The 25,118-nt window shown below is 47.8% G+C and overlaps 1 protein-coding gene across 1 annotated transcript in view; it reads right to left on the bottom strand.

Moving 5' to 3' along the window:
* The window catches only part of LOC144693316 (bcl-2-modifying factor-like), a 65,111-nt gene that overhangs the window by 3,201 nt on the left and 36,792 nt on the right, over positions 1-25,118 (bottom strand). Inside the window, exon 3 of the mRNA XM_078563107.1 lies at positions 20,755-20,939. Coding sequence (XP_078419233.1) covers positions 20,755-20,939 — 185 coding nt within the window. The remainder of the gene's footprint in view (positions 1-20,754; positions 20,940-25,118) is intronic.

Genomic DNA, 25,118 nt, shown 5'->3' with positions numbered 1-25,118 from the left:
GCAGCCAATATTGGTGGTGATGCTTTGGCCACTGACTCTTCAGGTAGCAGGCAGGGAAACCCCGTCATCCTGATAATCCAGGCCTATATGTTTCAATAAGATAACCTCTCATTCTTCTAAACTCCAAAGAATATAGGCCCAACCTGCTCAAACTTTCCTCATAAGACAACCCATTCATCCTAGGAATCAACCTGGTGAACCTTCTCTGAAATGCTTCCACTGCAAGTAAGGAGACCAAAACTGTTCATCTTATTCTAGGTGGTCTGACCAATGCCCTGAACAGATGTGGCAAGATACTCCTACTTTTATACTCCATCTCCCTTGCAATAAATGCCAATATTCCATTTGCCTTCCTAATTAATTGCTGTACCTGCTTGCTAACTTTTTGTGATTCATGTACAAGGACACCCAGATCCCTCTGTACTGCAGCACTGTGCAGTTTCTCTCCATTTAAATAATATGCTGCTTTTCTATTCTTCTTGCCAAAGTGGACAACCTCACATTTTCCCACATTATGCTCCATTTGCCAATTTTTTGCCCACTCACTTAACCCATCTATATCCCTTTGCAGACTCTTTGTATTCTCCTCACAACTTGCTTTCCTGTATTGTCATTAAATTAGGCTACATTACGGTCAGTCCCTTCATCCAAATCATTAATGTAGATTGTAACTAGTTGAGGCCCCAGTAATGATCCCCGTGGGACTCCACTGTTTACAGTTTGCCAACCTGAAAATGGCCCATTTATCCCGACTCTCTGTTTCCTGTTAGTTAACCAAACCTCTATCCATGCTAATGTATCACCCCCAAAATCATGAGCCCTTATCTTTTATGTGGCACCTTATCACATACCTTGAAAATCCAAATACACCACATCTATTAATTCCCCTTTATCCACTCTGCTTGTTACATCCTCAAAGAAGTCTAATACATTTGTCAAACAAGATTTCCCTTTCACAAAACCATGTTGACTCTGCCTGATTGCATTATGATTTTCTAAACGCTCTGTTACCATCTCCTTAATAATGGATTCCAGCATTTTCCCAATGGCAGATGTTAGACTAACTGACCTATAGTTTCCTGCTTTATGTCACCCTCCTTTCTTGAATAGAGGTGCTACATTTGCAGTTTTCCAATCCGCTGGGACCTTTCCAGAGTCTTGGGTTTTTTTTTAAGATTACAACTAGTGCATCCACTATCTCTGCAGCCACTTACTTTAAAACCCTAGGATTCAGGCCATCAGGCCCAGGGAACCTGTCAGCCTTTTGTTCCATTAGTTTTCCCTTAACTTTTTCTTTACTGATGGTGATTGTTTTAAGTTCCTCCTTCCCCTTTATCTTGATTTTCTACCATTCTTGGGATGCTTTCCATGTCTCAAATGTGAAGGCTGTTACAAATACTTGTTCAAAGTCTCTGCCATTTTCTTGTTTCCCATTATTAATTCCCCAGTCCCACCCTCTGCTGCTGGAGGGCATGAGAGGGAGAGAACTGGAGCAGGCTATATGGACATTTCATTAGGTCATGGCTGATCTGTATCTTAACTCCATCTACCTTGGTTTCATAACTCTTAATACTCTTGCCTAACAAAAATCTATTAATATAAAAGCAAAATGCTGCGGATGCTGAAAATTTGAAAGAAAAACAGGAAGCACTGGAAAAACTCAGCAGATCTGACAGCATCTGTGGAGAGAAAAACAGAGTTCATGTTTCAAGTCCGAAGGACACTTCTTCAGCTCTGAAGAAGGGTCATTCGAACTCGCAATGTCAACTCTGTTTCTCTCTCCACAGATGCTGTTAGACCTGCTGAGCTTTTCCAGCATTTTCTGTTTATCTTTCAAAAATCTACTAATCTCAGTTTTGAATTATTCAATTGACCACCCATTTTCTCCCAGCCTTACCAGCTTCTTGGGGAAAGAGTTCCAGATTTTCCACCACCTCTCACTTTCCATAGAAGTGCTTCCTGACATCATTGCCAAGAGGAAAGCATGCAGCCAACTAAGATTTAGGAGGGTAGGAGCTAATTTGATAGAGTGAATAGGAAAGATGATTTTCTCTGGTCAGCAATGAGGCAGTCATCAATTTAAAATTAATTTTCTGACTTTTTTTGTTAACTCATTGCTGTTTGTGGGAGCTTGCTGTGCACTTATTAGCTGTTGTGCTCCCTATATTACAACACTTCAAAGTACTTCATTGGATGTAAAGGTCTCTTTAGAATGCCCAAGGGATCATCAAAAGCACCAAGTAGACGTTTTCCCTTTCTAATAGCTTGTTAGAAGTGATAGGAAGAACCTTCGAGGGCTGGTTTGAAGGTGGACGGTTTGCACAACATTGACGATGGCACCTAGCAAGAAATGGATAGCCCTTTCAAGGAGCCAGCATGGATACAATGAACAGAATGGCCTCCTTCCGCGCTTTATGACTCTATGATAATTCTGAAGGAAATCATCAGAAACCCGACTCTTGTGAAACTTGGCCTGGTGCCGAACATTCTGCTGAGCTAATCTGCGATAGTGTTACAAAACATTTAGCAGTCAAAACAAACCTCAATGTTATTCATCTCAACCCCTCAACAGGAAGAGATTCTGTGGAGCTCTCTCCGCTAAATCAAAAGTCCCCGTTAACGTCAAACCTTAGCTTGACTGACATTGGGACAAAGGCCTTCAGAGGATTAGCATTTCAATCCTGGTTGAGTGTAACTCTGAAGGTTTGATCCCTTGACCTCCCACCTCAAACTGTTCAACCCCCATTCTCCCGCCTTTTCATTCATTCCTCGTCAGCTGGAAAGCAAACAGACTCTTTGGGCTGAATTTGTCCCGGCCCCTGTCGAGATGGGGCTGGAGGTAATGGATGGAGCCAGAAAAATGAGGGACGGCTCACCGCACATTCACGTCGCCAGGTAAGTTCCCTTGGGGTTGGCAGGGAACCAGATCGGCTGCCCGCCCCACCGAGGTGGGCAGGAAATTAAGATAACGAAGGCCCCAATTAGTGACAATTTTGTGGCCTCAGCAGCATTTCACCACCAGTGGAACATCCCCTACACCATATGTGGAGGCCGCCAGCTCAAAGGAGGAAGCCTTCCTGCGGCAGGCCAGGGTGGGGCATTGGAGCCAGGGCAGGACAGGCCGCACTCACAATTCCTGCGGAAGAGTTTCTCCTCTGCCCCCAAGGGGCCTATTGGCTGCGGCCTGCAGCACTTGTGATTTTCACCACAAGGTCGTCTCCATGTTGAGGTGCCCTCCCAGTCACTGACCTGCCTCAGCAGTGCCTACTCCACCCTGTGGCCCTGCTGAGGCTCTCCTGCTGCCGGTCCACTGATTGGGTAGAATGGCGGAGAAGCCCAAAGGTGATTAATTCATCCGGGGTGCGCAGACAGTTTTATGGCAGGTGGAGTTTATGCCTGTTTCTAGCTAGATGTTTTCTACGCTAGGCAGGCTCTCAAGGAATCTCTAAACATTCAGCCAGTTGTTTTAGGCGCAAGGACGCTAATAGGCACATTTTAAAAGCTTTTGAATATAATTTCTTTTAGTTCATTAAGAAACTGACTACCGTACCTTGACATAGCTAGCGAATAGTTCTGTATTTTTTTTTAAAGTAACTTTCAGTAATTTAAATTCATGTTGCTCACAGATAGCGAGTTGACATTGAAAAAAAGGAGTAAAGAAAGACTTGTATTTAAAAAGCACTTTCCATGACCACCGCACTTCTCAAAGCACTTTACAGCTAATGAAATACTTCTGAAGTGCAGTCGCTGTTGTAATGAAGGAAACACGGCAGCTAATTTGCGCACAGCAAGATCCCACACAGAGCACTGCGATAAGGAACTAATAATCAGGTTTTTTTTCCTGTGATGTTGATTGAGGGATAAATATTGGCCAGGAAACGGAGGATAACTTCCCTCCTCTCCTTCGAAACAGTGTCACGGGGTCTTTTACATCCACCCAAGCAGGCAGATGGGGGTCTCGGTTTAATGTCTCATCTGAAAGACGGAACCTCCGACAGTGCAGCACTCCCTCAGTGCTGCACTGGAGAGTCGGCCTGGATGATTAAATGTGCTTGTTTTTGTGATCAGCCCACTTTCCGCTGCATTAATCAAACTGTTCCAAGTTACGTCTTAAATACATCAAGGGATATTTTTAAAGTGGATGCATTTTTATTTTAACAATCATATGATTAAAATCCTGCCCCAATTGCGTCGGTTCATGGCAGATTTGAGCATTTGGCAATATCCAAATGAGCTTGAGTTGAAACAGGGGTGGGGGAGGTGGGGGGTTGCTGGGGAACACTTTTCAAAACCAGTGCAATTTGCATCCAGATCCTAAACTGCGCTTAAAGCAGGTCCTCTGGCTTTACCAGTCCATTAGTGGAGACAGCCAGCGGGGGTTCACAACAACAACTGGTGTTTAAATTGCATCCTTAGCTGAGCTTTGGATAAGCTGAAGTTCACAGCTTTGTTGTTAATGGCTCAATATGCTCCTCTGCGTAAGCAAGAGGTTAGCAGGCCTGCAGATGCTCAGACAGCTCAAATCAGCCACACAAGAGGGGATGAATCACCAGTTGCCCTTCAGCAGTGCCCTGAGGGCAAAACACTAACCGAGACCCTGCATTGCGGAGTTAAGTCTCACAGTGAAGCTTTATGTGCACAAACGCTCACTGGCAACACTGTTACAGGTGTTACGCACCACTGACTGGTAAGCCTCCTCCCTGCCATAGCCTTAGGCACAATAGAACACTGAGATCACTTCCAGCTGCAAGCTGACTTTGATTTAAAAAAACAACAAACACTTCCTTTCAAGTGGGAGTAGAGTGCTTGCAAAAATCCTTTGCACAGATTTAAGATCGACATAATCTCACCAGCTTTGCTGTCTGTTTCATTAAAAGGTGGGGTCATCACAGTGGCTGTATGGTTATGGTGCTAGTTATTATACGTGGGTCACTCTAGCTACTGTTACAGAGCTCTACCAGCACATGGATCACACTAGCCATGGTCACAGTACTAGTCAGCACATGTGTCACACTGCCCAATCAAAATATCTTTTGATTTGCAGTCACTGCTATAACATAGGAAAGACGGCAGCCAATTTGAACTCAGCAAACTCCCTAAATATAGCGATGAAGTTATGATAAGTTTGATGGTGTTGATTGAGAGATCGCTATTGGCCAGACTCCTCTGCTATTCTTTAAAATAGCGCCCTGCTATCTTTTTGCATCATCCTGTCAGACAGGGCCTTGGCCGTAGTCACATGTCTCACACCCAAAAGATGGAACCATATTCTTGCAGGAGTGGAGGTCAGATCAGGGCTCTGCTGATAAACTTTATTTATGTCACCAGGGAAAGGGTCTCGCTCACTGACTTTGCGTCTCAGGAAGCCGCATGGTGTGTAGCCCACAGTTGCCCACCCATCAAGGGATAGGGAGCAGTGGACAGTGCAAGATGCACCTGAGAATGGGACAAGTTTCCAAAATGGGGGAACAACCCCGAAAACAAGCCCCATTGTCCCAACTGGAGGGCAGCGAATAAAGGGTTAAACTGCCTTGCAATATGTTTTAAACAGAACTTGATGCAGTGGCACGAGCCTCAATTCACCCTATCTGCACCTCTACCCTCATCTCACTTTTCCCATTTCACCTCATTACCTTCCCCTCCGCTTCTCATCCCTTTTCTCTGCATTCCAGTTCCTTCCTCTTCCACTCCGCCCCTCACCATTTCTGCACCCCCGCCCCATCCTTTCTCCCTCACTCCTCATGGCCACCCCATCTCCATTCCCACTTTAACCCCTCCCGTACTACTGTCTCCCCATCACTCACCCCAAATCCCCTCTATCCAAACCCTTCTTCCCCTTTCCCCCCACATCGCTTGCCCTACTCCTCCCCTTCTCTCCCATCTTTCCCTCCACCTCATCTCCCTCACCCCTCGTCCTCCCCCTTCCCCCTTGCCCCCAACACCTCCACCGGAGATGATCAGAGTCCCAGGCAACTCAGCAACCTCTGAACTGCGGCACCTTTAGTGATGCCAAGCAACTGAATGCTAAATCGTGCAACTGCCTGCGGGACTCTGCTGTGGGAGGTCAGTCTAGGGCATAGCGCAGGTTCCATTTTGACATGCACAGGGAAGGGAATCAGCAAGATGCTGGCGGATTGAGCAGAGCATTGAGCAGAGCAGAAATGCCTCCTAGTTTACAGCAAATGGCTAACCCACATGCCTCACCCCCCCGGGTGTTTATCTCTACCACAATGAGTGTCCGTGCGTACACACCGATAGGGACACAAGTTGGTGTGGGTAGTCTAGGGCGAGTCATGCTGGCAGCTGGAGTGATGACTCAGCCCCTAAATATAGAGCAGCATATAAACACAGACAATACAGGCAGACAGGAGCAGTCACCGCTGGACTAAACTGTTGCACGCACCACTTACAAAGGCATCATTGTATAAGAGCAGTCACCGAGGCCCACTGCTGATAAGAACTCGCCGTTGATTAAGCAAAGCAGGTTGCAGTGCAGGAGGATCCCTCAGCTCCCCTACTCCCTCAGAACATGGGCACTGGGTCTCTCCCCTCATGTTAAAAATCTACCTGGGTCTCATCCTCTTTCCGGCCTGATCCCACAGGGAGCCCACTGCCGCCATGCTCCGTGCCCTTGCCCTGCCCTCACTCAGGCTGAGATGGTGGGGCTAGGACTGCAGATTCGCAGGGCATGTGGGGCTCAGTAGTTTTTGGCTGGCTTCATTCTCCAAACAGCCATTGGCCCTGAGTGAGTCCCACAACACATCTGATTGAAACTTTGGGAGAATGGGGAAGTGGTATACATTGCTTCAAAGTCCTCTGCGGCTGTCCATTAAAAGAAGTGTAAAAAATATACATTAAATATCGGTTGCCATGGTTTCCTGCATTACAACAGTGGCTTCACTTCACAAAGTAGTTCATTGACTGTAAAGCACTTTAGACCATCCTAAGATCCCGAGCAGTGCAGTATAAATGGGAGTTCTTTCTTTCTTCAAAGCAGGCCCAGTTTTTTCTCCCAATGGACGATGTCACGTCTCTTGTTATTTGGTGGGAGAATGATTCCAAAGACAAATTCAGGTGTGCTTTGAACACTCATTCCCAATCACTGTCTACGCTATCTGGGGTCACACATGAAGAAAAGGCACCCGGCAAACAAACTTTACTGGTACATGTGGAACTGTACCTCAAAATCAGCCTGGACATTCGCAGTTGGCAATGGGAAAAAAATTGAGGTGCAGGGAGGCGAAAAGGGGATGTGCAGCATTATATCAAACCATATTCCTTAATTCCACTCACTGGGCAGTAAAAGAGCATAGTAGATGACTCGAGCTACATGGCATCATATAAAGAGAGTTTCCAAAGGTCTCCACCACTATCATGTCATGTCTGGGCTTGTCGTAGACTAATTAATAGAGATTGATGGATTCATCAACAAATCTATTATTGTTGTATCAAGCGACTATCAAGCTGATTGAAGGCTAACTGGAGTGAGCTTTTCCATCCAGCAATTCCCATGTCCCAATGCCAGGCCCCTGTGGTCAGTGTGGCACAAACATTGATTGCATCAAATGGAGATTAACAAAGTGGTTGGCAGTCAGTTCCAGGCAGTAACCCTCATGGTTTATATACAGTTTGCATAAAGGAGCTTGATGGTTTACCAGAAAGTAAACCACCAACTTATGCTCCTGATTCACTCGTGGTTTTAGCTCACCATCAGTCACCAGGTCCCTTGGCATGTTTTGTTCTGAAACCCAACAGATAAGTCTGAAACTTTATCCGATTCTGGTCTTTTGTGCATCCCTGATTCCTTCTGCCCCGCTAATGACTACCACGCCTTCAGCTGCCTAGGCCCCAAGCTCTGGAACTCCTTCCTGAACCTCTTCCCCTCTCTAGCTCTCTCTCTTCCTTTAATCCACTCTTTAAAACCTATCTTTCTGACCAATTACTTTTGATCATCTCCCCTTGTATCTCTTTATGTGGCTCAATGTCAAATCGTGCTCCTGTGAAGAGCCCTAAGATGTTTTACCACGTTAAAGGTGCTATGTAAATACAAGTTGTTGTTGTTTTCTCAAACCGAACACACAGTGGCTTTACTGTTTGGGGATCTACTCAATGGAAGGCTTCCCTGTGATCACATGTTTGGAGATTCCCTCCTGATTTAGGGGGGTGGCCCTCATTAGCACCAGTGATGAAGTGGCTGGGGAAGGGATAAGGGTATAGGCAACTATCTGGCTCTCTCCTTTAATGACCATTCTTCATGTCTTAGTCTTCACAGAGAGTGTCAGGCATGCTATGCAGTTGCAGCAAGCATTTTCTTTATTAATTCAGAGGATATATGTGTCACTGGATGGGCCAGCATTTATTGTCCATCCCTAATTGCCCTTGAGAAAGTGGTGGTGAGCTGCCTTCTTGAACCGCTGCAGTCCATGTGGTGTAGGTACACCCACAGTGCTGTTAGGAAGGGAGTTCCAGGATTTTAACCCAACGACAGTGAAGGGACAGCGATATATATCCAAGTCAGGATGGTAAGTGGCTTGGAGGGGAACTTCACTGCCAGGCCCAATCTGGTTTACAGCTGATTTCTACAGGGGTCACTGGCTGTTTTCCCCACCTCACTTCAGAGGTACTGAGGTCAACTATAGTACCCGTAATGCTGAGGTCTGCTGAGCAGGGGTTGAACGCAAGACCCATACTGGTCTGTGCATTTGAACCCACAGGGCAGTTGTCAGGCAGCACTGCTAGGCATACACTGCTGTGTACTCAGTTTCTCAATGGAAGGACTTGCATTAATATAGCACAGTGATGGCTGAACAGTGTTGAGTTCCATTCATAACTCCACGGATAATGAAGCAGTGGGGCGTGAACGCGTGACCCTACCACCGAGGCATGGCTGATAGTTTGTAGGTACAGTGTGGGGGATGGGCAGTATGGGGCCAAGTTTTCAATAATATTTTGCCAGAACAATAATCTTCAAAAAATAAATCTTGTGTCAAATATCCGAAGACAGGTACAGATAAGGAAGGTGCTTTGATCCATCTTGTAAAATCTCCAGTCATCTGATAGAATCAAGACTCTCCTAGCTTTTTGTGACAGACAGACATACAGACGGATAGATGGACAGACAGACAGCCAGATAGATAGATCCGTATACCACATGGTTGAGGAAGTGTGGAGTTAGCTTTAAGCTGTATCTGATTAGAGAATGCTTTATGTGAACACTGTAGTAGATATTCTAAAAAACATATAGGCCTGAATTTTACCGGTGGCAGGCGTGCGATCGGCAAGCGGTTCAGTGGTCGGGAAACAGACCGCCAACCACGATCGGCTCCCGACTGCTATTTCACTGGCTGGCCAATTAACGGCCAGCCAGCGTGAAACTCGCGCTGAAATGCTCGGTGCTGCCGGGGTGGGGGCAGGAAGAAGGTGGGCGATGACGTGATGTGGGCGCGGGTGGGCGCTGCGGGAAAGATCCCTGGAGGCCGACAGCTGCCTCAGGGAGCTGCAGACCTGAAAAGGCCCAAATAAAGGTTTTAAAAGCTGAAAAAAAAAAGGCCATGTATCACAATAGATCACCTGAAAATATAGCTGATAAAAATGCTGCCCACAGATATTTATTTCTGTCTTATTTTGTAACGGAAATTTCACCCCGCCCTTGGATGAGGTTTGATGAAAAATGCAAAGGGCGCCTGGCCGATTCACCCGTCCGCCAACTGTGAGGTTGGACGGGCCACGAAAAATCGGAGACAATTGCGCTGTTAATGAGCTTAATTGGCCTCTTAATTGTCGGCGGGCGTGCTTCCAACCTTTGTGCGCGCCCGCCCAATGTCTTCTCGCGCGATTTTACACCCAATCGGGTCAGCCTGCGGGATGTTAAACTCAGCTCATACTATTCTCCAGTACTCGTCTCCTGACTGATAGGAACAAACATCACCAAAGAATTGGACATAGGCAAGCTTAGCAATATTAATCTCACAGCCTAGAAGGAAGCCATTTGACTCATCATGCCTGGTGCTAGCTATTTGAAAGAGCTAATCCAATGAGCTCTGTTCTCCCCATCACCCCATTTCATGGAGCAGCGTAAAACCCAAGAGAGTTTATGCTTGAGCGATTGAAATTGTGTCCTTGCATTTGAATACAATGTACAGATCTTTTTCCATTAGAAACTAGAATCTCCTACAACTAAGATTTTTTTGAGCATTTATATAATAAAATACACCAAGAAACCACAGGTTTCATTGTGCCCATTGCAGGTAATAAAAATCAGAGAATAAAAATGGTCTCTGTGGGCTCTTTGCTTATATGCACAGAACAGACACTAATCCAACCATCCAGTTATAATTAAGCATTTCTCTTGGTATGACAACTGTGTCTGCTTGGCACATTGCCCCATGTCTCTGGCATTGAGCTGGGCTATTAATGCTGTCTACTATCTGTTGGCGCAGACTGTATGGATGCTCTCTGTGCCAACATTCAAGTGGATTTACCTGCACCTCCCACCAACAGGTCAAACTGCACAGTCAATTACATTTTAAAAAATTATTTTATGGGGTGGGGGCATCGCTGGCTAGGCCAGCATTTTTATTGCCCATCCCTCATTGCCCTTGAGAAGGTGGTGGTGAGCTGCCTTCTTGAACCACAGCAGTTCATGTGTACACCCACAGTGCTGTTCGGAGGGAGTTCCAGGATTTTGACCCAGCGACAGTGAAGGAAAGGTGATACATTTCCAAATCAGGATGGTGTGTGGCTTGGAGGAGAGCTTCCAGGTGGTGGTGTTCTCATGCATCTGTTGACCTTGTCCTTCCAGGTGGTAGAGGTTGCAAGTTGTAAGGTGCTGTCGAAGGAGCCTTGGTGAGTTGCTGCAGTGCATCTTGTAGCGTGTGCCACTCTACTGCTGCCACTGCACATTGGCGTGGAGGAAGTGAATGTTGAGGGTGGTGGATGGGGTACCAATCAAGCGGGCTACTTTGTCCTGGATGGTGTCGAGCTTGTTGAGTTTCGTTGGAGTTGCACTCATCCAGGCAAGTGGGGAGTATTCCATCACACTCCTGAGATGTGATGGGTCCATGAGATATGAAACAAAGCAACTAGTAGTTGTCTTTGAGCTTTGTTTAGGCAAATGGTCTCACAGAGGGCTAGTCATACCTTCTGTTGTATAAATGTTTGAAGCTCTGTTTTAATCCAGAATAATAAAGGCCCTTCACTGTTTAGCTTTTTGGAGAAAGGAAGAAATCTTTTCACCTTTACTGCCACTGAATAATATTCTAATAGAAGTATTTACAGCACAGAAACAGGCCATTCAGCCCAACTGACCCATGCCAGTACTTTTGCTCCATATCAGCATGCATCCACCTTGTTGCATCTAATCCTATATCTTTCTTTGCCTAGCTCCATCATGTACTTACCTAGCTTCCCGTAAGAGTTTGCTGATATTCATTTCAAATTCTTCTTCTTGAGTTCTCTGCTCGTAGGCAGGTCCACACCCTCCACCATGGGTAGGGCAAGGAGGGAGCTCCTGCATCCACCCCAGCTCGAACTGGGATCAAACTCCATGCTGTTGCCACCGAACCGACTTACAGGCTGATACTCAACCTGTTTGGGTGCATTATGAACACACCTCTTTGTTTTAACTGCTCTATGTAATAGCAAGTTCCACACTCTAATCAGACTGACTAAAGAGATTTCTCCAGAATTCCTTGTTGGATTTATTAGCGACCATCTTATATTTATGGCCTGAAGTTCTGGACTCCCCACAAGCAGAAACATCTTTACATTTACCCTATCAAACACCATCCTAATCTTAAAGGCCACTACCAGGTGACCCCCTCAGGCCTCTCTTATCTAAAGAGTCTGTTCAGTCCTCATTTCTGGAATCAATCTTCCAAATCTTATTTGCTTCTCAATATCCTTTTTTGTAATGTGGAAACCAGAACTGCGCAAAATATTCCAAGCATGGTCTAACCAAGATTCAATAGAAATTTAACCTAACTTCTCTGATTTTCAATTCTATTCCTCTAACAATTAAACCCAGTCCTTTGTTGATATTTTTATGGACCTATTAACTTGTACTGTCACTTGTAATGATTTGTCAACGTGTACGCCAGGATGCTGGACAGTGAGATAAGAGCTGCAATAAATGAGATAAAAACTGGAAAAGCTGCTGGGACAGATAAAATGCCTGAGGAGTTGATTAAAAGATGGGAACAAACTTAATGTCAATGTTTACCAAGCTGTGCAAAGATATTTATTATCAGGAGAGTGGTCAGAGGACTTCATGCAGACAATAATGATCACCCTATGAAAGGAAGCCAAAGGCATGGCAATGTTCTGACTTTCATAGAATGAGTCTGATTGCCCATGCATCGAAGGTTATGTTCACAGAATCACACAGTGCAGAAGAGGCCCTTCGGCCCATCGAGTCTGCACTGACACGTGACAAACACCTGACCTACCTACCTAGTCCCATTTACCAGCACTTGGCCCATAGCCTTGAATGTTATAACGTGCCAAGTGCTCATCCAGGTACTTTTTAAAGGATGTGAGGCAACCCGCCTCCACCACCCTCCCAGGCAGCACATTCCAGACCTTCACCACCCTCTGGGTAAAAAAGTTTTTCCACACATCACCCCTAAACCTCCTGCCCCTCACCTTGAACTTATGCCCCCTTGTGACTGACCCTTCAACTAAGGGGAACAGCTGCTCCCTATCCACCCTGTCCATGCCCCTCATAATCTTGTACACCTCGATCAGGTCACCCCTCAGTCTTCTCTGCTCCAACGAAAACAACCCAAGTCTATCCAACCTCTCTTCATAACTTAAATGTTTCATCCTGGGCAACATCCTGGTGAATGGTACCTATGTTGAGAGTTACAGCAAAGAGAGTGAGTGGGAAGGCACAGAACTACATCAGAGATGACAAGTTTGGATTCCAGGGAGGAAGAGGGACAAGAGAAGCAGTCGGCATTATAAGATTAATGAGGGAATGCAGTTTAGAGTTTGGACAGGAATCACTTGTTTGTTTTGTAGATTTTGAAAAAAATCATTCGATCAGGTTGACCAGATTAAACTCTTGACATGAAAGACGTTGGAGTGGACTGGAGCGATAGCCGACTCATGAGAAATCTGTACATGGGGCAAACAGCAACAGTAAGAGTAGCCAACAGGGAATCAGAACCATGACCTGAATTTTACCCATGGCGATTGGCAGGCCCACAACTGGTCGGGAAACAGGCCGCCACCTGCGACTGGCCCCTGACCGCGACTTCACGCTGGCCGGCCGATTAAGGACCGCACAGCATGAAACGTGTTTTCTCAATGGTCGGGAAGGGCCGGGCAGGGGCCTGTCGGCCGCCGGGTCTAATGGCAATCCAGTGGGCGGTCCAAGAGCGGCACAGGGAGCTCCTTGAAGGCTGCCAGGGAAGAACATATCTTCTGCGTGCTGGAAACTGAAGCCATGACCTCAAATATAACTGGAGACGCCAGACAGTAGGGCAAGTCGGGAGGGCGCTCGGCACCCCCGCTTTTTGGGTGAGTGCCTCGCGTTTCTCCTGGAGGAGGTGGCTGCCAGGAGGGACACCCTTGTCCCCAAAGATGGAAGGAGGAGACCACCGCACCTGAAAAAAAGAGCTTGGGAGGAGGTGGCAGCCGAGGTCAGCAGCCACGACGTTGTGCGGCGCACGTGGGTGCAATGCCACAAAAGGTTTAACGACCTGCTGCACTTGGCAAGGGTGAGTACCATTTTGGTATGGATCAGTGTGGTGAAGTGTTAAGGTTTGGATGCCCCCGCCTGGAGCTCAGGGGCATTAGTGCCAACAGGGAGTGAGCCCTGACTGCTTGGCCTGAGTGCCTTGCGGCTCGAGAGCCACGGCTTGGATGTGCCCTGCAAGGTGTTCCTCAGATGGGGTTGGCCAGACTGCAATAGTGCTGCAGGTAGAGAGTGGACTAATCCATGCTCCTCTGTCCTTCAGGAGAAGATGAGCCATAACATCATAGAGAGGTCAAGGACAGGCGGAGGCCCCCCCAAATCTCCTAATCCTAACCAGATTCGAGCAGGACGCCTTGGAGCTGGAGAGGCGCCATGCTCCTCGTTCAGCTGGTCACGGAGAGGCTGGGGTGTCAGATGAAGATAAGAGTGCAGTGCGCTGAGGTGAGAGTTCCAGATGGTGCAAACATTCTTGTGTAGTCTCATCATTGATGAGAGCCTCAAAATTGGAGCCTCCATTGATTATTGAAAGACGATGGCACATGATGCAGATCTCCACTGTCTCACCAGGGTGCTTGGCATGTACAGTGACAGTGTGATGACTTAAACTAATGACATGTCACTGTTCTCCCTTAGATTCACTTATTTGCAGGACCCCGAAGAGCCACCCATGACACCAGAGGATTGTCGGGCATCAGCTGCACCTGCGTAACACCCACTCTCTGAACCAGGCACCAGCGCAGATACCAGCACCTCGGTGGGCATTAGATCTTAGGCTAGAATGTCAGTGAACAGCAGTGAGGGCACTTCACATTCGCTTGAGGTGCAGACGGAGGCAGAGAGTGTCGACAGCTGATTGGGAGACTCCACAAAGATCCCCCATTGACCCCTGGAAAGAGCCGGAGGCATAGAAGTTGAGGGCCACTGTGACCTTCAGAGCCACTGGCATGGGGTGTCCACCCACACAGTCAGAGCTGATCTCAGGCCTAATCCTCTGACAAATGGAGGTCACAGTCTCCTTGGAGAGGCAGTGTCTTCTTCGGTATTGCACCTCAGTCATATTGAGGTAGCTGCATCGCTGCCTGTAAACCCTGGCAGCAGAATAGTGCCGTCTTCTGCAGCCTCTTCTGCCTTGGACTTCCTGCTGGCCCTGCGCCCCTTGTGCCTGCGCCTCTCCTCCCACAGGCCCCTCCCCTGGAAGCTGCATTGGCCCCCTCTCCCTTCTGCCCCTCTCTTCCTCCTCAGAGCAGGTGCCACCAGCAAAGAACAGAATCCCTATTACCAGCATAAGGGAAGGCTGTCTGATACCTGGAAGGGTCCACATGGTCTGAATCCTCCCGGGGCCTTGAAGTCCTGAAATGAAGCCTAGAAATGCTAAAAATGGAGCTCAGAACAGAGATGAAGCTGCCAAGTACCAATAAGCAACCAGCAGCAAACTATCTCCTAAACTCCTCACTACTCACACTGGCAATGCTGCTGACCCTTTTTATCCTGTCCTTGGATAAGCTTTTGCAAAATGTGGGCTGCCCCGCTGCCCGTGTGATGAACGTGGAATCGCACGGGCAACGTAAAATTGGGTTCGGTTGGGTTTTTAATGTCCTTAAGCGGCCTCTTAATTGATGGCGGGCGTGGCTCTGACACCCGCGCGCGCGCCGACCTGAAGATTGCGCGCGTGCAGGATGACGTCGGGACGCTCACCTGATGTCTTCTCGCGCTATTTTATACCCAATCGGGTCGGGCGCGCATCCTCCTGTGAGGCGTAAGATTCTGCCCCATTTGTAATCGGAAGAGGAGTTTGACAAGGGTGTGGTTTAGCATCAGTCCTCTACAATGTCTATGCAGAAGCAAAGAAGCGTTTGAAGACACTGAATTTGGCGTTACGATTTTGGGGAGTGAATGATAATGTCAATTAGATTTGCAGATGACAAAGCACTTGTACCAAGCACAGAAGAAGGATTACAAGAACTAGTAGATAATTAGTAACAGCAGACATGAATTTTGGAATCAAAGTGAACATTGGCAAAGCCAAAGTGATGCATTTCTCAAAATCACCAAGAATTATCCGTGTATTTATAGAAAGGAGAGAACTAGAACAGATGCAAGATTTCAAGTAATTTGGAAGCATAATGTCTGTAATGGAAGATGCAACAAAGAAATAGAACAAGGGTAGCAATGGGAAAGAGCATATTTGGTAAGGAAAGACAGTTGCTAAGCAAAAAGCTGAATAAACAAGAAAAAGGAGATTTGGAAAGTGCTTGATTTGGAATGTCGTTTTAAGAACATAAGAAATAAGAACAGGACCAGATCATACAGCCGTTCGAGTCCACTCTGCCTTTCAGTGACATCATTGCTGATCTTCTACTTCAAAACCACTTTCCTCCACTATCCCAGTATCTTGATGTTTTTAACATGCAAAAGTCTATTGATCTCAGTCTTGAACATACTCAACCACTGAGCCTTCTTAGCTCTCTGGGCCACAGAACTCCAAAGATTCACCAGCCTCTGAGTGAAGAAATTCCTCCTCATCTCTGTCCTAAGTGGCCTGCCCCTTATTCTGAGAATCCTCTTGTAATAAAGGCCAATGTACCATTCGCCTTCTTAGTTGCTTACTGTACCTGCAATGTGAGCACGTGAGACTTGGACCTTACAGAAGGAGGAGACCAACTTGCTAAACAGCTTTGAAATGTTGGGGTTTGGAGGAGAATAGAAAGGATCTGCTGGACAGAGAAAGTAACAAATGATGAGATGCTGTGGAGAGTGAATGAGCAAAGAAATTTGGTGAACATAATTATGAGAAGGCAGAAAGATTGGGTAGGACACATCTTAGGAGGAAACAGGCTAGTAAGAGACATTATGGAGAGAAGATTTCATGGAAAAAGAGGAAGAGAATATCAATGTTGATGGCTTGAAAATTGAAGGCAATTGTTGGCAAATGAAAAGAATGGCGCCAGATAGAGAGATATAGAAAGACTACAGTGAGCCAAGGGCCTGCCTTTGGGCAGAACACACGATGATGATGATGATAAATCCTGGATCCTTCTGCTCCTGTAACCCATTTAAACACTTATTTTCTAAGCTGTATGTGGCCTACGTATTCCTCCTAACAAAATGCACCATCTCACACTTATCTATATTGAAATTCATTGGCCAATTACACACCACAGGTCAAACATGGGCAAGAAAACCTCTTGCTGATTACCACATACCACCCTCCCTCAGCTGATGAGTCAGTGCTCCTCCATGTTGAACGCCACTTGGAGGAAGCACTGAGGTGGCAAGGGCGCAGAATCTACTCTGGGTGGGGGCTTCAATGTCCATCACCAAGTGTGGCTCGGTAGCACCACTACTGATCGAGCTGGCCAAGTCCTAAATGACATAGCTGCTAGACTGGGTCTGCGGCAGGTGGTGAGGGAAGCAACAAGAGGGAAAATGAGGATGACCTCATCCTCACCAACCTGCCTGCCACAGATGCATCTGTCCATGACAGTATTGGTAGGAGTGACCACCGCACAGTCGTTGTGGAGAGTCCTGCCTTCACATTGAGGGTACCCTCTATCGTGTTGTGTGTCACTACTACTGTGCTAAATGGGATAGATTTCAAACAGATCTAGCAACTCAAGCCTGGGCATCCATGAGGTGCTGTGGGCCATCAGCAGCAGCAGAATTGTACTCAAACACAATCTATAACCTCATGGCCCGGCATATCCCCCACTCTACCATTACCATCAAGCCAGGGGATCAACCCTGGTTCAATGAAGAGTGCAGGAGGGCATGCCAGGAGCAGCACCAGGCATATCTAAAAAGGAGGTGTCAGCCTAGTGAAGCTATAACACAGGACTACTTGTGTGCCAAACAGCATAAGCAGCAAGTGATAGACAGAGCTAAGTGATCCTACAACCAACGGATCAGATCTAAGCTCTGCAGTCCTGCCACATTCAGTTGTGAATGGTTGTGGACAATTAAACAACTCACTGGAGGAAGAGGCTCCACAAATATCCCCATCCTCAATGATGGGGGAGCCCAGCACATCAGTGCAAAAAACAAGGCTGAAGCATTTGCAAGAATCTTCAGCCAGAAGTGCCGAGTGGATGGTCCATCTCAGCCTGCTGCCGAGGTCCCCAACATCAGAGATTCCAGTCTTCAGTCAATTCGATTCACTCCACGTTATATCAAGAAATGGCTAAAGGCACTGGATACTGCAAAGGCTATGGGTCCTGGCAATATTCCAGCAACAGTACTGAAGACTTGTGCTCCAGGACTTGCTGCACCCCTAGCCAAGCTGTTCCAGTACAGCTACAATACTGGCATCTACCTGGCTATGTGGAAAATTACCCAGGTACGTCCTGTACACAAAAGGTAGGACAAATACAACCCAGTCTATTACCGCCCCATCAGTAAAGAAATGGAAGGGGTCATCAACAGGGCTATCATGCAGCACTTGCTTAGCAATAACCTGCTCACTGATGCCCAGTTTGGGTTCTGGCTGGGCCACTCAGCTCCTGATCTCATTACAGCCTTGGTTCAAACATAAACAAAAGAGCTGAATTCCTGAGGTGAGGTGAGAGTGACTGCCCTTGACATCAAGGCCGATTTGACCGAGTGTGGCATCAATGAGCACTAGAAAAACTGGAGTCAATGGGAATCAGGGGGAAAACTCTCCACTGGGTGGAGTCATACCTAGCACAAAGGAAGATGGTTGTGGTTGTTGGAGGTCAGTCACCTCAGCTCCAGGACATCACTGCAGGAGTTCCTCAGGGTAGTGTCCTAGGCCCAACCATCTTCAGCTGCTTCAACAATGACCTTCCTTCCATCATAACGTCAGAAGTGGGGATGTTCGCTAATGATCGCACAATGTTCAGTACCATTCGCGACTCCTCAGACACTGAAGCAGTCCATGTCCAAATGCAGCAAGATCCGGACAAATCCAGGCTTGGGCTGACAAGTGGCAAGTAACATTCAAGCCATACAAGTGTCAGGCAATGGCCATCTCTAACAAGACAGAATCCAACCACTGCCCCTTGACATTCAATGGCATTACCATCACTGAATCCCCCACTATCAAAGTCCTGGGAGTTACCATTGACCAGAACCTGAACTGGACTAGCCATATAAATACTGTGGCTACAAGAGCAGGTCAGAGGCTGGGAATCCTGGGGTGAGTAACTCACCTCCTGACTCCCCAAAGCCTGTCCACCATCTACAAAGCACAAGTCAGGAGTGTGATGGAATATTCCCCACTTGCCTGGATGAGTGCAGCACCCACAATACTCAAGAAGCTTGACGTCATCCAGGGCAAAGCAGCCCGTTTGATTGGCACCACATCCGCAAACATTCACTCCCTCCACCACCGACACACAGTAGCAGCAGTGTGTACCATCTACAAGATGCACTGCAGGAATTCACCAAGGCTCCTTCAACAGCATCTTCCAAACCCACGATCACTGCCATCTAGAAGGACAAGGGCAGCAGATAGATGGGAACACCACCACCTCGAAGTTCCCCTTCAAGTCATTCACCATCCTGACTTGGAAATATATCGCCGTTCCTTCACTGTCACTGGGTCAAAATCCTGGAACTCCCTTCCTAACATCACTGTGGGTGTACCTATACCACAGGGACTGCAGCAGTTCAAGAAGGCAGCTCACCACCACCTTCTCAAGGACAACTAGGGATGGGCAATAAATGCTGGCCCAACCAGTGAAGCCCACATCCCGTGAATGAATTAAAAAAAACCCAGTCGGCAAGTTTGTTAAAATCTTCTTGGATTTTTCTGCAGTCTTACTCAGGACTAACAGTCTCCCCAGTTTGCTTTTGCCGCAAATTTTGAAGTTGTATTTCCAATTCACGAGTCTAAATGGTTTGCGGAAATGGTTCCAGCATCAATGCCTGTGGAATGCCAGGAGAGTCCATGTCCCATTTAAACATTAAGTGCTCCCTGTTTTTGTATTTTGTACAGTTGGTAGAACAGCAACTGGTACAGGTGGCGAGAGCTGTGGTGAGGACAGATCACTCACAAAGTTCGTCATTGTATAATAGGAGAGCGGATCAGCTCCAGGTGGCATAAGCTACAGTGTCAGAGGCTGGTGGGGAGGTGAGGCTGGTGGGGAGGAGCAGGGAGGTGGGGCTGGTGGGGGGGGGGTGGGGAGGTGGGGCTGGTGGGGAGGGGCGGGGAGGTGGGGCTGGTGGGAAGGGGCGGGGAGGTGGGGAGGGGCGGGGAGGTGGGGCTGGTGGGGAGGGGCGGGGAGGTGGGGCTGGTGGGGAGGGGCGGGGAGGTGGGGCTGGTGGGAAGGGGCGGGGAGGTGGGGCTGGTGGGGAGCGGCGGTGAGGTGGAGCTGGTGGGGAGTGGCGGGGAGGTGGGGCTGGTGGGGAGCGGCGGTGAGGTGGTGCTGGTGGGGAGGGGCGGGGAGGTGGGGCTGGTGGGGAGGGACGGGGAGGTGGGGCTGGTGGGGAGGGACGGGGAGGTGGGGCTGGTGGGGAAGGGCGGGGAGGTGGAGCTGGTGGGGAGGGGCGGGGAGGTGGGGCTGGTGGGGAGGGACGGGGAGGTGGGGCTGGTGGGGAGGGGCGGGGAGGTGGGGCTGGTGGGGAAGGGCGGGGAGGTGGGGCTGGTGGGGAAGGGCGGGGAGGTGGGGCTGGTGGGGAGGGGCGGGGAGGTGGAGCTGGTGGGGAGGGGCGGGGAGGTGGGGCTGGTGGGGAGGGACGGGGAGGTGGAGCTGGTGGGGAGGGGCGGGGAGGTGGAGCTGGTGGGGAGGGGCGGGGAGGTGGGGCTGGTGGGGAGGGACGGGGAGGTGGAGCTGGTGGGGAGGGGTGGGGAGGCGGGGCTGGTGGGGAGGTAGGGCTGGTGGGGAGGGTTGGGAGGTGGGGCTGGTGGGGAGGGGTGGGGAGGGCCGGGGTGTGCAGTACCATAAGGGCAATGTAGCACGATGCTGCATTCAAACTGTTAAAGAAAGGGTTGAGTGGTGAGGGTGCCTGGAGCAGGCAGAATATGCGACAGTGTGTCAGATCTCGCTGGGTATTATCATGATGTATTATCCCTCCTCATTTTGCAGTTTGCTACCTACCCTCTCCATGTAGGAGCTGTGAAACTGATCCCCAATCTGCTGCAGTTTCTGCCCAATCCGAATCTCCACTCTCTCCTCTGGCTGCAAATCCATTGGCCGCCCATCCGTTCGCCCGTGATGGGAAGCTGTGCTGGCCCGCGGCACTTCAAACACCTCGGCAAAATACAGGCGATACCCTGCGTTCCCTGTGGAAAAATACAACAAACCGTAAACCGACATGTTTACGTTTCTCCCCCCTCACCTCCCACCCCATTCAATCTCTCCCTCGTTTTCTAAGGGACAATTCAAAAGGAAATCTGTTTCTGTGATGTGTTTGTTATAGGGAAAATTACACTGCAAAATTTCCATGTGTTTCCAGGTGATATAAGTGAAGGCTCTGTTCATTCATCAGCATTGTTCAAGTCTCACTTACCCTGGGAGATGGACTCGCGGATGTTAATTGTGAGGGCTCGACTCTATGACTGTAATTGACAGTCACTGACCTCACCGGGTTAGGGTAAACTCGAGTCTCTCTTCCATAACAAAACAAATTATTTAAATTGCTTTCCCTTTGCAATGGCCTCCCCATGTACCTGGTCACACAGAAACAAACACACACACACAAACAAATGCACAGGCAATGACACACACACACACACACACACACGAGGATTCACACAAACATATACAGACATGTACACACACACGGAAACACATACACATGCATGGACACACATGCACAGACGCACACACACACATGGACACACTGAAGCACACATACACAGACACATATGCATACATAAACATATACACAGACAAATACACACATACATGCACAAACACATACACACACATACATATACAAGGACATCAACCTACACACCCTGAGTGGCTCAGTTAGTAGCACATCAACCTCTGGTCTGGAATGGCCTGGCTTCAAGGCCCACTCCAGGACTTGCATTCCACGGGAGTGGTGTTTGTCCAGATCAAACTTTCACATGTCTTGCTGACTATATTTTAGGGGGCGATGGTGATATAATAGGTAATCTCACTGGATGAGTAATCCAGAGGCCCAGGCTCATGCTCTGTTCATTGATGTCCTTAAGGGAAGGGGATCTGCTGTCCTTACCTGGTCTGGCCTACATGTGACTCCAGACCCACAGCAATGTGGTTGACTCTCAACTGCCCTCCTAGCAAGCCACTCAGTTCAAGGGCAAATACGGATGGGCAACAAATGCCTTGGCAGCAATGCCCACATCCCATGAAAGAATAGAAAAAAACATACATATATACACAGACACCCACACACATATACGCGGATCCATATACAGACACATAGACACACATATGCATGGACACACACACAGACATACATGACAGGTATGCACACATACGCATACATATAAGTAGGTAAATGTGCAGACACATGCAAACATACACAGACTTATTTACTCAGAGATACACATGCACACATATGTACAATCACACACACATGTACATATGCATACAGACATCTACACAGATATGCACACATCACTGGGCTAAGGTAAACTTGTGTCTCTCTTTCATAACAAAACAAACTGTTTACATTACTCTCCCTTTACAATAGTCTCCTCCACACAAACAAACATGGACACAAATATACAAACACAGGTATATACCCATGAAGACACATGTATATGCATAGGTACATCGACATACAAGCACACATAGTTACACAAACATACCCTTGCAGCACAATAAAAGAGCGCATTGAAATTGTTAACCTACTGAGTGTGCTGCAAAATGAGAGTTTAAGGGTCTGCTTTTTAATTTTCTTCTTTTCGAATTTCAGTACACTGGGGCAGGGAGAGAGATTAGTTAATGGGGGTCGTTCTGATTTTGGGCTAAGTTGCAAAAGGAATAATATTGATAATGGGCCTGTTATACATCTCTCCTATCAACTCTGATGGAAATGATCATTGAGATAGACGTGAGACAGGCAGCTGATTCCATATCGCCTGTTACACACTATGGTGCAAAGTCAAAATGACACCCAGTAAGGGGCAATTGGCCTGATGGAGATGGGCTTCAAGAATCCTACCTAGAGGACAGTCATTTCTCTCCAGGTTTGGGGTAGCAGTCAGCATGGGAAAAGGAAGGAGGGACAACAAAGCAACCCCACCCTGCACCCCGCTCCACTGCTGTGTGAACCTCCCCCCACCCTCCCAGCTTATGAAAATAGTTTTGATACATTTTAATTAGGAAGTTACTATCTCCCGGTCTCTCTAAAATGTCTATTTACATGCCCCTACCAACCACACCCTCCCCCACCCCACCCCCATCCTCAATCACTTCAGCACCATGGTCAAACAGCCACTCTTCGGTTATGAAAGTAAACAATCAGTTCTAGGGGCCTATTTGACCATGGAGGGCATCACACCCAGCTATCACCTGGTATCCACACATGCTGACTTTCCAGCAGGCCTAGTCTAGCCAGCTGCTTCATTTGCCTTCCTCACACTGTCTGACCCATTCCCCTACTGGCATCCTGGGACACCTTGATAAACTCAGCACAGCCCTGGGATTAAAAGCTAGCTACTCGATCTCGTTTCATACCTCAGCATTACACTTATTCAACCACCGGGGGAGCTCAGGAACCACACAGAGGAAAGGCAAATTGTAGACAAATAACATCGACTGTGTCCAACACACATACAGAAAACACTCGCTGCAGATTAAGCGGACCGGAGCGATAGATTTTGTTACCACAGTGGCAACTTTTAAGTGTCATTTTACAAGAAGTTTTCCCTCATGCAATGAACTAGAGTTATAAAATTCACAACCTTGTGTACAAATCCCTCCATGGCCTCAACCCTCCTTAACTCTGTAAGCTCATCAGCCCGACAACCCTTTGAGATCCCTGCACTCTCATCTCGGACATTCCCGATTTCCATTGCTCCACCATTAGCAGCCATGCCTTTTGCAGCCTGGGCTCTAAACTCCGCAATACCTTTCCTAAACCACTCTGCCCCCCTCTCTCTCTCTCTCTCACTCTCTCCTCCTTTAAGATGCTCCTTAAAACCTACCTCTTTGACCACACATTTTTGGCCACCTGTCCAAATATCTCTTTATGTGGCTCAATGGCAAACTCCATTTTTTTAATGGCCCTCTGAAGGGCTTTGGGGCATTTTACTGTGCGATGTTTTCCATGTAAAAGTTCAAATTCATGAAAACCCATCAGACGCCAATTGGAATAATACAAACTTTTAGATTCATGAGTGGATTTGGAATACAAATGCTAGCATAAATATATTGCTCTGCCAGCTGGCTGCTTTGGGACGGTGTGTTCAGTTAGCAAGCATGAAACTTGATCCAAGGTCAGCATGACTCTGGCAATTAGTGAGGAGATCATTAACCACAGGTTAACACTATGTAAATATGAGGAAAAAGAATAGGCTGGATGTTGAGTAATTCTTTATTTCTCAGAGAGTAGAGACTAGAGCCTCGGGAACACATTGCTGGCTGGTGTACTGCTGCTGATTCCCTGCATGTCTTCAAGAGTTAGCTGCACTAGTTGCTTCCTGGAGCAGAGGTCATGCCATACCTTCTCTCACTTACTTTATGTGATCTCCCCGACTGGATGTGACCGCTTATCTGGAGGTATTTTTTTCCCCCTTAATTTGGGTAAAGGTATTCAAAATCATGAATGGTCTGGACAGAGTAGAAAAACTGTTCCCATTGGTGGAAGGATCAAGAACGAGGGGGCACAGATTTAAGGCAATTGGCAAAAGCAGCAATGGAGACATGAGGAGAAGGTTTTCACGCAGTACGTGGTTAATATCAGAATGCACTGCCTGAGAGTGTGGTGGCGACATGTTCAATCGAGGCATTTAAGGAGGAATTGGATTATTGTAAGAGAAGGAAGAATGTTCAGGGTTACAGGGAGAAGGTGGGGGACTGGCACCAGGTGCATTGCTCATTCGGAGAGCCAATGCAGACACGATGGGCTGAGTGGCCTCCCCCTGTGCTGTAACAATTCTGTGACTAATTGTCATGGGTTCTTTTTGCCTCTTTCAGGTGATTACACGGCTGTCGGGGTGGGGTGGGGGTTGAGGCAGGAGGAAGGGGTTGGGGGTGATCGTGGAAGGGAGGAAGAAAGCGCTTCACCAAGACGCTGCAGACGTCAGAGCGATTGGCATAGACCATCAATCTCATATATTCATAACCAACATGTAACCATTTTTAAGGCCTGAATTTTACACTCCCACCCCACTCCCTCCGGTGGTTTTAGGCAGTGGGGGGATCGTGGAATTGAAGGGACAGGATTCTGGGTTCCCACCTGCCCCAACCTCGTAGCAATTTTACGTTGGGGTGGGCGGGGCCTCAGACGGGAAACCCGCCCT

The sequence above is a fragment of the Cetorhinus maximus genome, chromosome 18, assembly GCF_964194155.1.
Source record: "Cetorhinus maximus chromosome 18, sCetMax3.hap1.1, whole genome shotgun sequence".
Taxonomy (NCBI): domain Eukaryota; kingdom Metazoa; phylum Chordata; class Chondrichthyes; order Lamniformes; family Cetorhinidae; genus Cetorhinus; species Cetorhinus maximus.
This window is presented reverse-complemented; position numbering and strand designations above follow the sequence as displayed.